This window comes from Scyliorhinus torazame, chromosome 17 (assembly GCF_047496885.1).
Source record: "Scyliorhinus torazame isolate Kashiwa2021f chromosome 17, sScyTor2.1, whole genome shotgun sequence".
Taxonomy (NCBI): Eukaryota; Metazoa; Chordata; class Chondrichthyes; order Carcharhiniformes; family Scyliorhinidae; genus Scyliorhinus; species Scyliorhinus torazame.
The window spans coordinates 138,068,878-138,082,692 of NC_092723.1; the positions used below are offsets into that span (position 1 = coordinate 138,068,878).

A 13,815-nucleotide genomic window follows, 5' to 3' on the forward strand; every position below is an offset into this window, starting at 1 on the left:
AACTCAGCATTATGATCAGAAAACCCTGTCCCACAAATCCACAGTCCTTTGTCACTCTCACTATTAATACTGAGGTCCCATGCTCCATGATCGATGCTTAAAACCAATGTCTCAAAGTGTTTTACAGCAATGAAGTGTGTTTTAAGTGTAGTCACTGTTGTAATGTAGGAAAACCACCTTATTCAGCCTAACCACAACACAAGCACTAGGAGCAAAGCATCTTGTGCATTTATAACAAGGTAAATGCAGCACTGTGTACATAACACTACAGCCTTACAACAACGATGGCGGGCACAATTTAATGGGAGAGCAACAGAGTCCCATTTGGGCACATATAGCGGTGTTTCTCAGTGCCTGCAGCACTAAGAACAACAATACTATTTAACTGCACTTTGCCAATTATTCTGGCCTTGGCAAGGAAGGCCACATTTGCATCATTTCCTGCTATGGCGACCTCAGTTGGTAGGACAGCTGGTTTGTGACGCAGTGTGGGTTCAATTCTTGTACCAGCTGAGGTTATTCATGAAGGCCCGCCTTCTCAACCTTGACCCTTGTCTGTGATGAGGTGACCTTCAGGTTAAATCACCACCAGTCAGCTCTCCCCCTAAAAGGGGAAAGCAGCCTTTGGTCATCTGCGACTATGGCAACTTTACTTTCACAGCACTTGAATGTCAAATGTTTAGAGTACTGCTTTAGGCTTTTGGAATCTACATGTAAATTTTAAACCGATGTAATTAATTAAATTTCTTATCAACAGAGGCTGACATTCAAGATCGAAAAATTCGTGTATCACATGCTGTAACTGCTTCATGATTAAAAGAAGTATATGATGAGAGATGCCTAAAGGGACTCATACATATTATTTGCATTTTTAGAGGAGTCAAGGAAACTATAATCTCCTTTTACTTCAGTAGTAATATTGATTTATTTTTATGCAACAGCATCATTTGTGACATGTTCTCTCCATTGAGTTTGCCTTCATAATTGAACATGAGCTTTTTTCTATATGATACGGGATAATGGTGCAGCTATCAACAATCCTAATGAAGACAGATGTCATCGATTTCACAGAATCATAAAATGATACAGCACAGAAGGAGAGCATTTGGTTCATCGTGCCTGTGTCAGCTCTTTAGTAATTATCCAATTCATCTCACTTCCCTGTTCTTTCCCCATAGACCTGTAGATTGACTCGCCTATAGTTGCTGGGCTTATCCCTCTCTCCTTTTTCAACATTCTTTTGCCGAAGCAGGATAAGAAGTTACTGGCTAGAATATTCATATTTTGCACCCTTAATTCGCTCAGTAATGAAGAATGTATCCCGCTTGCACTGGGTGACTTTACTACTTTGATAACTACCAGCCATTTAAGAGTAGCCTATATTTATTTATTTTAATCTTATCCAAATTCACTACTGCCTTCTTTACTGTGACATTGTCATAATTCTCTTCTCTAGTGAAGATAGATGCAAAGTACTCAGTTAGTATCCCCGCTACATCCTCTGCCTCCACAAGAATGTCTTTTTGGTTCCTAATTGGCCGACCTTTCCTTTGACCACCTTTGTACAATTTATATGTTGGTAAAAAAACATTTATGTGGCCTTCTATGATAAACCACTAATCTACTCTAGTGCTCTTTTTTTTTTTTCCTCGCTAATTCCCTTTTTAGTGTTTGTTGTGAGGGCCACGAAGAATCCAGCTTGAGTTTGTAGAGTCAAACAAAAAGTAACTTTATTTACAACAATATGTACGCAGCAGCAGTTGTCACTACTGCTTTCTTCTCTAGCCGGTACCACATTGATTGGCCAGCTTTAATCATTCGGCTGCAACTTCTAGTGATTGCTCCACCCCCCCTCATTCGGGAGCTCATATTCATCAAAAGTCATGGGGCAACCAATTGTCCCCAGCCAATAGGATCCGGGCAGGTTCCGACAGTTTTCTTCCATACTTTCTACATTCAGCTTGGTTCTCTATTATTTCATGAATCTTACAATTGTCATCAACTGCCTTTTTTCAGTCTCATTTTAACCTTAATGTTCAGGAAGCTCTAACTGTGGGTCCCCCCTCCCCCCCCCCCCCCACCCCGCCAATCCCCTGTGGAAATGTATCTAACCTCTCCCTAAAGGCCTCATTTTCAATTACTGTTTTGCCTGCCAATTTATTGTTCCAATCCACCTGGATTTCTTTTCAACTCATCTACAGCATACATCTAGCAGTCTAGCAGTGTAATAGGCCTGTACTGCTCCTTAATTCTAACAAAATGGATTCTGTCTTTGACCCCTCAGCCACATTATCGCTGTTCTGTGCTTTAGTAGTTTCTTTTTTCAAAATTGCAGCCACCTCCTCCCCTTCATTTCCTTCCTGATATTTCCTGAATGCCTTAGATTCAGGAATATTAAGTACCCAATCTTCCCTTTCTTTGAACCAGGTTTCTGTTATTGCCACCATATCAAGATCTCTTGTGATGACTTGCGGTTGCAGCTCACCAACATTATTTACCACATTATGTGCATCTCGAAACCCATTTCAGAACTTAAATGGTAAATTATCAGCAAAGAAAAAGATATGTTGGGTGTGATTTAACGCCCCCAAAAGAGAGTCTGTTTTGGGCAGGTATAGCTGGGTCTTTCTCGATGCCTGCAACACCAAGAAAGACCCGCTATCAAATGGGACTCTTTTTTTTTGGCCTCGGTTGGGAGCGTCCAGGTTGCACTTACCTCATTTCCTTGTCAGTGTGGGAAGAGACCGGGGGACAATTTTTATATGCCGGTCCGATCTCTTGACACCCCTTGGACTCAACACCGCTTGGGCTCCCCACCGCGGCCTCCGGAGCCCCCAGTGCCCCAAAGTATCTCTTAGAGGGTCCTCGAGCGATCTCATCCTCACCCCACATCTTAAGGGCCTGGCACCCCCAGGCCCAATCCCTGGCAGGGGCAACCTGGGACCTTGGTACTGCCAGCCTGGCACTATGGCAGTGCTCCCACCAGGGTGGCACTACCAGGGTGCACAGGTGGAAGTGCCAAGGTACCAGACTGGCAGTGCTCAGGTGGCAGGAGTGCCAGGGTACCACCTTGTCCAATTCCCGACCACTCAGGGGCCTCCAATGGCCTGGGAGACTACCCCAGGTGTCTTTACGTCTGGTCCACGTTACATACAATCTGCCTCCATTTAACATGTTTACCAGCCTTTGCATAAAGCAATTACATTTGAACTGTCTCACCTGTTCTCTGCTAAACTTGATTCCATGTCTTCTGGTTCTAGAGTTTATTATAATCTCAAACATATCGGGCGGGATTTTCTGTGCCTCCTGCCATGTGATTCACGGAGGGGACCCGCCGCTTGCCGGTGGCGGGATCTTCTGGTCCTGCTGCTGTCAATGGGATTTCCCATTTTATTCACTTCCCCCGTTGCCAGGAAACCCATGGTGCGGGTTTGTTGTTGGTGAGACTAGAGGTTGCTTCCGGAATTTCGGCCTTGAGCAAGATTTTCCTCGACTCCTGCTGTGTGATTCGTGGTGGTGGAGGCAACCTGCCATTGACTGATGGTAGGATCTTTTGGTCCCGTCACTGTCAACGGGGTTCCTGTATCATACACCCCCCCCCCCCTTAGCCAGGAAACCCAAATGGGGGTTCACCATTGGCAGGACCAGAAGATCCTGCTGGTGGGAACAGCTGGAGAATTCCGGCCATTATTACGATTAAAATTTTCTACGTCGTTAAGAATCTTGAAAACTTGTTTTGGGGTTGTGAAAAATTGGGAAGATTCTGGGCGGGAGTGTTCGCGGTCTTAGCCAGGATAGTGGAGGAGGGAGTGTACCCGGACCCTTTAGTGGTGATATTTGGGGTTTCAGAGAAGCCGGAGCTCATGGAGAGGAGGAAGGCCGATGTCTTGGCCTTCGCCTCTCTGATTGCACGGCAACGAATTTTGCTGGAGTGGCGGTCGGCATCACCACCGCGGGTAGCAGCATGGTTGGGTGACCTGTATGACTTCCTGCGGTTAGAGAAGATAGTGTATGAGTTAAGGGGCTCAGCAGGGGAGTTTGAGAAAAGGTGGGGGATGTTTGTGACCGTTGTAGCCACCTAAATGGCTGATTCCCGCTTAATTTGGCCAAAACCCGATATAAAATGGCTAACCGAAAAGGCTGATGGGAAAAGAAGCCAACAGGGCACAAACGGACAGCTGCAGACAGAATAGCGTATTCGGCTCTGGGGAAGTCGGCCCAGATCGATACCTGCGAACATTAGCAGCACATCAACACAGACATCTGCAGTTTAATCGGCTATCCCCGGGAACAATTGCAACATATTACCAATTGAATGCCGGGCCAGACCTCCCGGCGCCAGCAGTGGCCGAGACAAAGACAGGTGAACAACCACCCCCCGATCAAGGAATCGCCCCATTATTGGAGCATATCGAACCCAGTGATTGGGAACAAGTCCAATCACTTGGGACTCAGGGTCAAGGTCCGCCCTGAGAGGCGGGAAGCCCCTGGGCCCTATAAAATGAGGGGCCAAGTTCAGATCGGCCCTTCTCTCCCTTCTTCTCCTGCTCGCAACCTTCGCAAGAACCATTGACCAGCAACCGTAAGTTTGACTCCAGCGATCGCTACCTGATAGAGACTCCTAGACATCGACCTGTATCAGCCTTTTGAATCCCGCAGGCCAGACCCAATTCGATAAACCATTCGTTTCCCTGACCTGGTGGGCCATCCCCAAAAGTTAAGTATTGGCCAGTAGTGGTAGGTAGTGATATAGAAAGTAGGATTATTGTGTAAGTATTTATTGCTGTACATAATAAATGACCGTTGATTTCAATCTTACTAAGCGGTGTGCTGTCTTATTAATCATAACTCGAGCTTGAACCATGTGGCGGTATCAGAAAGATACCTGGCGACTCGTGAGCAAAGGTGACATAATCAGAGCTAATAAAACTAAGGCTAATAAGAGCAACACCGTGTTTGAGGAGCTGTTCGTCTCAGGGGAGTGGGTGATGGGGAGGGGGGGGGGGCTGAAAAAGGAGAAAGAAAAAAAATCTTGCAAACTTGAATAATGTCTCCCGAGAGCCTTCTCTTCTCCACAGTAAAATTCCAAGCTTTTTAACCAATCCTCATAGGTCAGATACGTTAAGATCAATATTGGTTTAGTTTCCTTTTTGTTACTAATACCTAGGGTGTTTATGTCAAGCCCACGTGTGGTCTTAGCACTGGCCTCATCACTACCTGCTAGGCCTCTGTGCTTGTGAACTCTCTCTTTCTTTAGCTAGATACTCCAAGATTTGTTCCCCATAGCCTACAGCCATGTTTCTTATTTCACTGTTTATTTCCCATCTCTTTAATTATTACTTTGATACTGATACCACTCAGCAATGTCCTTTCCAACTTTATCTATATCCACTTATGTTTGGTGCCATAATTAATTCATATTATTGTGTATAACATGTATTAGAGAGAATGTCAGAAATATTTTTTTAAACTATGTAATTAATTTGTAAGCCTCCTTACAGTTCAAATTTGTTTTTTGAATTTCCATGCGTCAGTCGCTGGAACATGTACATATTTAGCCTAGAGTTACTCACCAGTTTTTTTGCCAGCATGTGGGTTGGTGTGTGTTTGTTGGCAAGATGCGAAAAGCCGAGTTCCCACTCGGCAGATGTGTCTGGCTGTTTGGAAATGATTGGAAACTCATCCTGTGAAAGCATAGCCAGAATTTTACACTCCTCTCCCCGCACCGGCAGGTTCTGAGATGGGCTTCCACCGCCCCAACTTGGGTGCGATTTTATATGGGGGTAGGCAAGGCCTCAGATAGGAAGCCTGTTAAATGGCCACTTAATGGCCCTTCCTGCCCAATCTCAATTTTTAGGATGGTGGTCAAGTGCTAGAACTGGGGAGCAAACCAAAAACTGAACAAAGTTCAATCTCGGGAGGGAAGGAGGGAGGCCTCTCTCAGAAGTCCCCTTTAGGACTCTGTGACTTCTGGATCTTCTTACCCCTCCAACCAACCTCTTTGCCGAGACCCCAATCATCCCCCTCATGTCACCCCGGGCCTTTCCTCCCCAGCCGACCCCCTTCTCTTTCCTCAGTTCCGGGCACTTAGTTCTTCTGGCCACTGCCACACTGTTATTTGAATGTCTGTAGAGCTTCCGGCCAATCTGCCTCCTGCCAATCAATGATCATTACAGCGTGAAATGGTATTGGGCTTAATCCCTGCCAACCCTCCAGAAAATTCTAGCCCATGAGTGGGAGAGCAAGAAGAATGCATTTCTAACCCCTCCTCACCACTGCACCCCACCCTCCAACCACCTCATTAACCGCAACTTGCTTTTTTTGTGTAAAAGAAAAGGCAACTTCAGGTAGAATCAGATGAATGCCTTCCTCCACTACATTCAGATCAGCAGGCCTTAACAACGCGTGCTATGGTTTCAATGTTGGGTATTCTTTATAAATTTCATTTAGTATTCAAGTCTCACACTTTGTAAGATCGGGTGCTAATATCTGCAAACCCTTGCTTCCAATTGTTGAGAAGAATAATTAAATGTCACAGTCTGTTAATTTGTACTGATTGTTATTTCAAATAGCTTTTTTGTTAGCTGTCTGGATAGTTGAAATGTAAACATCAGAACTATCTCTCACCTTTCAAAGAGACTTCAGATAAACTAACTCGGGGAGAAAAAGGCTATTGGGGCTTTGATTCACACCTCTGTCTTCAGCTTTCATTGCAAGTTCCAAAGAAGCATTTGGATAGTCTCTTTAATCATTAAAATCATGGGCACGATTCAACAGGGAAAAAAAAAAAAGAGTCCCATTTCGGGCACGTTGAGTGGGGTGTTTCACAGCGCCTGCAGTGACGAGAAAGACCCTGCTACTTAACTGCACTTTGACGTTTATTTTGGCCTTGGCGGGGAATGCCCCGTCAAGGCTGCACTTAGATCCTTTTCTGCACTGACGAGTTCAGCTTGCCAGTGCAGGAAGACGACTCGTGAATCGTGGCGCCATTTGTAAAAGCAGCCCCGATCTTTTGACCCCCCCCGCCTCCCCTCAGCGACTCCACCGCAGCCTCTGGGCACCCCCACTGCATTCAACGTACGTCTTCCAGGATTCTTGAGCACCCCCTCACACCATCTCTTATGGGCAAGGCACCCTGGGCCTGACATTGGCAACCTGGACACCTTGGCACTGCCAGCCTGGCACCCTGGCACTGCCAGCCTAGCACCCTGGCAGTGCCAAGGTGGAACTGTCATGGTGCCTTGGGGGCAGTATCAATGTGACAGGCTGGCAGTGCCAATACTTCAGGTTGGCAGTGCCAAGGTGCTCAGGCATCAGCTGGAGTACCAGGGTGCCACCCCGCCCAATACCCAACTACCCGGGGCCTCCAATGGCCTTGGAGACCTATCCCAGGTGCCATTACGCCTGGTCCATGTTTGTGTGGATCAGTGCTAAATGGCACCCAGGCGAGTTCTCCCAGGCGCGGCCGTTAGGTCCCGGGCACTGGAAGAATCCGGCGCGGACATATTTAAATTAGACTATTGGCTCATTTAAATATGTTCATCTGGATCATGCCCACTGAGAGCGAGATGCAGATCATGACGTATCGCGAGACTCCATTGAATCTCGAAAACTTTCGAGCGCCGTGAATCTTGCGAGAGACCTCTCGCAAGGTTCAAAGGCGATGTTGTGGCACCGCGTTGGGCATGATGAGGTTGGTAAATCACACACATTATTTATACATAAACCTAAGTAAATCTCCTGGAAATCAAGACCATCATGTTCAGGAGAAGTGCTATTCAAGGATGGGGAATAATTGGGTCAGGGTATAATTCAGGTATAATCAGCCTCCGTTTTTAAGTCACATAGTCAGTTCTTATTTTGATACAATACTTCAACTTTGTATCATTTGTAGTTAAACTTTGGGAAACAGAGAAGTGAAGCAGATGAGAATGCAGGAAATTTTATACAGTATTGATTGGGGAGCTGGGGATGCAAAACCAAGCCATTTCAGCCCTACTACTGCAAGGAAATGTAATCACATGCATTACATTGGCATGAGGAGTTTCCATTCTAAATGTGAGTACAGGACTTTATAATGGAAAAAAGACTAATACAAAATGATGACAAAAATATAATAGAAAGTTGATTTTGCAAATAGAAAGCACATAAAAGATCAATATCCTTGCAGCTTAGCGCTCTGAAGTTGATTTTCCACTCATTCACAATTTTAGTTTTTAAAAAGCTACTGTCACATGTTGAAATGCTCCTCCTTCTGCAACAAAATAGAGAAGTAATCCTTTGAAATTAAAGCTACCAACGTGGCTAGTCCAGACCTAGTCATCATTCAAGATTCAGATAGGTGCATTCTTTTTAATAAGGATCACTGGACTATGATCAGAAGCAGCATCTATTGGTGATTTTTCCTTTCCTTAGGTGGACCATTTATAGCACTCATATGGCTGAGGTGGACAATCAAATCTGGAGTCTTCTAGTACACCTAAGTTTCACATTATTCGATACATTTACTAACAAAGCATTGAAGTTATAGAAATTTGCTTTTATTTTTAAGAATGATATTACTTCAACATAGGGTCACATCTTAAAACAAAAATGAGTTGTATTGTTACAGTACACGCATAAAGGTGGAGGGACCAGAAACGGCACCAAATGCATAAAAAATGTGTTCTGTTATTTAGAATCAGAATTGAACAGCGCAGAAAGAGGCCACTGGCCTCTCCTTCAAAAGGGATATCCAGTTAGTCCCAATCCTTGGCACTTTCCCCAGATACATGACAATTTGTTTTCTCCATATATTTATCCAAATTCGTTTTGAAAGCTTTCATTGAACCTATTTCCATCACCTTATAAGCATTGTCAACTTTAAACTCCACTAGAAATATAACCCAAGCAGCAGGATCGAAAATTATAAATTACTCAGAAAGAAGTACTAAAAAAACTAAATTAGTAAAATTCTTCTCTTCACTTCCACTAAATAGAATATCAATGGAACACATCCTGCTCCAATCATTCCCATTTATCAGAACTCAAATGGATCAAAACTTTTCCATTTATTCCCATTTTTGATCTATTTTTGCCAGCTGATCCTTGCATAAATCCTGCCAGGGATGGAGACAGCAGTCAACGCAAATTAACTGGGCTAGGAAATTTAGGGCCATCAGCCATTCAGCATATATTGTGTTTTTTGGTTCCCAACAGGTGACTCACCTGAGAAAAGCCAGCCCTCAAATGTAACAACCATTTTTCATTTGCTAAAATGATAACGTAATTCTCATCCAAGGAATGAGCAAAAATATTTGAAAGCTGGCCACGGAGTGATTTAATCGGCAAGAGATGTTTTGGTAAATAAAAGCTATTTTTCAACCTACTATCAATTGTTTTTATAAACTCTATTCTGACAAACAAACTACATATCTAACAAGTACTTATCAGAAAGGACAAAGTTACTGTGAACAGGAAATAGAGACATAAAATGCATAGAACACATTCACAGTATACAACTTCTGATTCAAAAACATTTTAGAAATGAGTGATTTAAAAACATTAGAGTCCAGCCTGGCTGAAAGCTGAAATGCAGTTGATGCATTTGAGGGCAGACTTTTCTCAGGAAGGAGTACCTCTTGGGAACCAAAGGATGTAATGCTTCAAAATTTTCTAGCCCAGTCCATTTGCATCGACTGCTCTCTGCAGGTTCAGCCCTGGTAGGATCTAATGCTGTGATCAAAGGGTGGAAATAGGTATAAAATGGAAATTATAGAAAGCATTTGTTATATAAATCCAACTTGAGGCACCTGAAGAATCCAGTATAAATCCAACTTCAGGCACAGGAAGAATTCGGTATAAATTCAACTTGAGGAACCGGAACAATCCGGCGCCGACATAATACTGTTTAGTACAAGCAAAATCACAGCTGTCCGCAACAGAATTTAAAATACATTATTGATTTCAACATTAAATTTCTTTATAAAAAAGAAATCAAGCAACAGTATGGAATTAACCAAAACCATCCCCTACCTCAATTGTTCCTTGAAATGTCTTTGAGTTCATACTGGAATGATAGGATAACTCTGGCTCCTGCTGGTAGTGGTGTCCTGGATATAATTTGTTGGGTGTGATTGTAGAGTTTGGGCTGTGACCTATAGTTTCCAGTGGATGTTGATCCAATAGATCTGAAGATGTTCCTCTCCCATAATTCTGTGCAAAAGGAGCATGAGATGTCTGAGTAAAGTCCAAGAGCAGGGGGTTCTGTAGATGAAAAGGATAACAGCTGTTTGGTGGTAGCTCGGGAGATGGGAAAGGATAAAGGTCGCAAAGAGGGTACTTTGGAGGGTCTTTAACCATCCTGTCATAGAGATGAAGAGAATTTTGTTGTCCTGTACTCTGAAGCTGATTCTGGCAATACTGAATTAGCCTGGATTGAGGTGGCATCTCTGCTAGCTCAGGGCTCCCAGGATGATTCCATGTTGATGGCTGTTCTGTGCTGAAGTAAAAGAAATAAACAGGATTGTTCCCCACAATATGCGGAGTATAAAATTGAAAAGTACTTGTATATCAAATATTATCCCACCTAAAGATAGATCAGAAAAGTTATATCAGTACATAAACAGCAGTACTGTTTAATTACAATTACAAAATATCCTATTAGCATGCACAGTATAATTAGTGGGTATTAATGGAATATATTTCACAATATTTAGCTATGAATTTTTAAAGATTATGAAAGCAACTGATAATGTTGACCTAGGCAAAGTTGCAAGGGTCAAACATTATAGAACAATTAATAATGAGGAAAAATAAAAGAATTTAGGCAAAAATCTTTCACCAAAGGAATAATTTATTAGGGAACTTTGACTAATGTGCAAATAGATTAGAGTATATTAGAAACATTTCTAGAGATAGAAGGTATTTGGGCTATGATAGGTAGTTGCAAATGGTCAAAAAGGGAGGGACTTATTCAGCTTAATGCTTTTTCCCCACTCCTGAAAATCCTAATGTTGATATGACCATGTTAACCATAGTAGGCAGGATTATTCCAGTTGCCATTGCTTAGTAGGAAGACTGCAAACTAGTCCTAATAGCATTTTTACTTTTGTGATATTTACAATTCCAAATTTGGAAAAACTTACAAGCATCAGAAATATAAACAAACTTAAGGTTAGTGAGTACCTCTTCTACTGTACTGTCAACATCTTAATTTGCTGGAACACAGGTTTGTTTTCCAGGTGCAAGAATACTGCAGAGGAGAAATGGAAAGGGACTTGGGGTGGGGCAGATATCTAGGTTAAAAGGCATTTTCCTTAAGTTCCAAAATCAATCAATATAAAGTCTTATACCTATAACTGTTATTGGCAGAAATGGTGGGGTGGCACGGCGATATAGTGGTTAGCACTGCTGCCTCACTGCGCCAGGGACCCGGGTTCAATTCCAGCCTTGGGTGACTGTCTGTGTGGGGTTTTAATGTTCTCCCCATGTCTGCGGGGGTTCCTCTGGGTGCTCTGGTTTCCTCCCACAGTCCAAAGATGCGCAAGTTAGGTGGCTTTGTCATGCTAAATTGTCCCTTAGTGTCCAAAGATGCAGGTTAGGTGGATTGGCCATGATCAATGCGCGGGGGGGGGGTTACGGGAATAGGGCAGGAGAGTAGGCCTATGTGGAGTGGTCTATCAGAGGAGACTCAATGGGCTGAATGGCCTCCTTCTGTGCTGTCGGAATTCTATGAAAACCAAGGTGTGAGATATCAGAGCTCAGTGTGCAAATAGCAATATAAAGAAAAATATTGGAACAGCAAAAGCATACACTTACCTCTTCTGCACAATTACTGGGATGTCTCCATGCAGTTCTCCTATGTGACTGTAGAAGGGCTGCAGACCGAACTTGGAAGCATGTTCCTGAAGCAGGGCTTTGTGAGAGTTTGGAGAGTCCAGAACACCACTAGAGTCGAGCAATTTGGGAACTGGATTTGAGTAGCTGTGTTCAGTCCACTGGCTGAGTCTGGAATGCAGCCGATTACTCTTCTGAACATGGGACTTCAACAAGGAATTTGTTGTGCCTGGGAAAAAATTCTGACGTTTCATCTTGGTTGCCGAATGATTTCCAAAGAAAAATTGACTATTAAGAAATGTGTTAGTTTAGAGAATTTCTCAATATCCAACAAATAAACCATAATTAGTGACTTGTATGTGGGGGAAGGAAGGAAAGAAAGGAGGAAAAGTGATGAGGACAGTGACGATCCTTCTGAATACAAAAGCAAAATACTGCAGAGGCTGGACATCTGAAATAAAAATGGAAACATGCTGGGAATTCTCAGGTCAGGCATTAATATGTGGAAAGAGATTGAGAGTGAATGTTTCAAGTCAAAGGCCTCCCACCAGAACTGGAAAAAGTTAGAACTGCAACAGGTTTAAAACAAGTACAGAGACAGGGAAATGTTAAAGGAGTTGTGGGGATGAAAGAACAAAAAGGAAGATCTGTATCAGGGTGGAGGCAGGAGAGAAGAAATGACAAAAGGGATTATGTTGTAAATCAAAAGGAGATGATAGTGGGCCAAGTACAAAACAAAAGATGAATCTAGAACAATTGCAGATGGCAATAGCAGGAATCATTATAAATAGCTGTGACCAAAAAATGTTTTTGATTTGAAAATGTGGTAATCAATGTTGAGCCCCAGTGACTACATAAAGTGTCTAATTGAAAGATTAGGTTCTTCTGAGCTTCAATTGAGTTTAATTAAGAGGTTAAGAGTGGAGCAAAAGAATTAAAATGGCAGGTGACCTTCTTGAAGCTGAGTCATGCTTCAACAGAAACAGTGCAAAGAAATCACCAATCTGCATTTAGGTTCCCCAATGAGAGGAGACTGCACCGTGAACGGCGATACTAAATTGGAAGCAGTATAAGTAAGTCGCTGTTTCACCGGGAAATAACGTTTGGGGCCCTGGACATTGGAGAGAGAAGAGGTAAAAGGGCAGGTACTACATCTCCTGCACTTGCATGCAAAGGTATCGTAAGAAGGAGGGGTTGTTGGGGATGACTAAATAATCGAATAGGGTGCCACAGAGGCAAAAGTCCTTAAAAAAAAAGAATTGTAAGGAAAGGGAAAATGTTTGGTGATGACATCAAGCTGGAGGGAGATGCTAGCTTTCAAAATCAACACACAAAAAATATTATAATTTTATCAGGAAAAAGGATGCTCCCTGAAAACTGGCAACAGTGATATTGTCAATAAAAGCTAAGGAAATGATGGACATTCTGAGTAATTATTCTGCATCAGTATTTACAGTAGAGGAAGAGGTCATAGCAAACAAGAATCAATACTGAATCAGGGACGGAGCGGCATGTGGTGCAGTGGTTAGCACTGGGACTGCGGCGCTGAGGACCCGGGTTCGAATCCCCACTCTGGGTCACTGTCCGTGTGGAGTTTGCACATTCTCCCCATGTCTGTGTGGGTTTCACCCCCACAACCCAAAGATGTGCTGATTAGGTGGATTGGCCACGCTAAATTGCCCCTTAATTGGAAAAGAAAAATAATTGGCTACTCTAAATTTATGAAATAAAATACTGAATCATGGACATGAATATGACAAATAACATCAGCAAAATAACAGATTTAAGGAAAATAATGGCACTAAAGACTGACAATCTCCAGAACCAGATGGTTTCCATCCCAGGGTTTTAAATGAAGTAGGTGAGAACATTGCACATGTCCGAATTATAATCTTCGAAAGTTCTCTGAACTCAAAAAATGTTCTTCAAGATTGGAAAATTGTACATGTCACTCCGCTACTTAAGTGTGACTGAAGGAAACCAGAAAATTATTGACAA

General features: G+C 43.0%; 1 protein-coding gene across 5 annotated transcripts in view; it reads right to left on the bottom strand.

Annotated features, from left to right (window-relative positions):
• The window catches only part of LOC140394181 (probable helicase with zinc finger domain), a 682,830-nt gene that overhangs the window by 110,746 nt on the left and 558,269 nt on the right, over positions 1–13,815 (bottom strand). For all 5 annotated transcript variants that reach the window (XM_072481139.1, XM_072481135.1, XM_072481136.1 and 2 more), the window contains 2 exons: positions 11,800–12,046; positions 10,015–10,480 (listed from right to left, as the gene is read on the bottom strand). In XM_072481139.1, the coding sequence (XP_072337240.1) occupies positions 10,015–10,480; positions 11,800–12,046 (713 nt within the window). The remainder of the gene's footprint in view (positions 1–10,014; positions 10,481–11,799; positions 12,047–13,815) is intronic.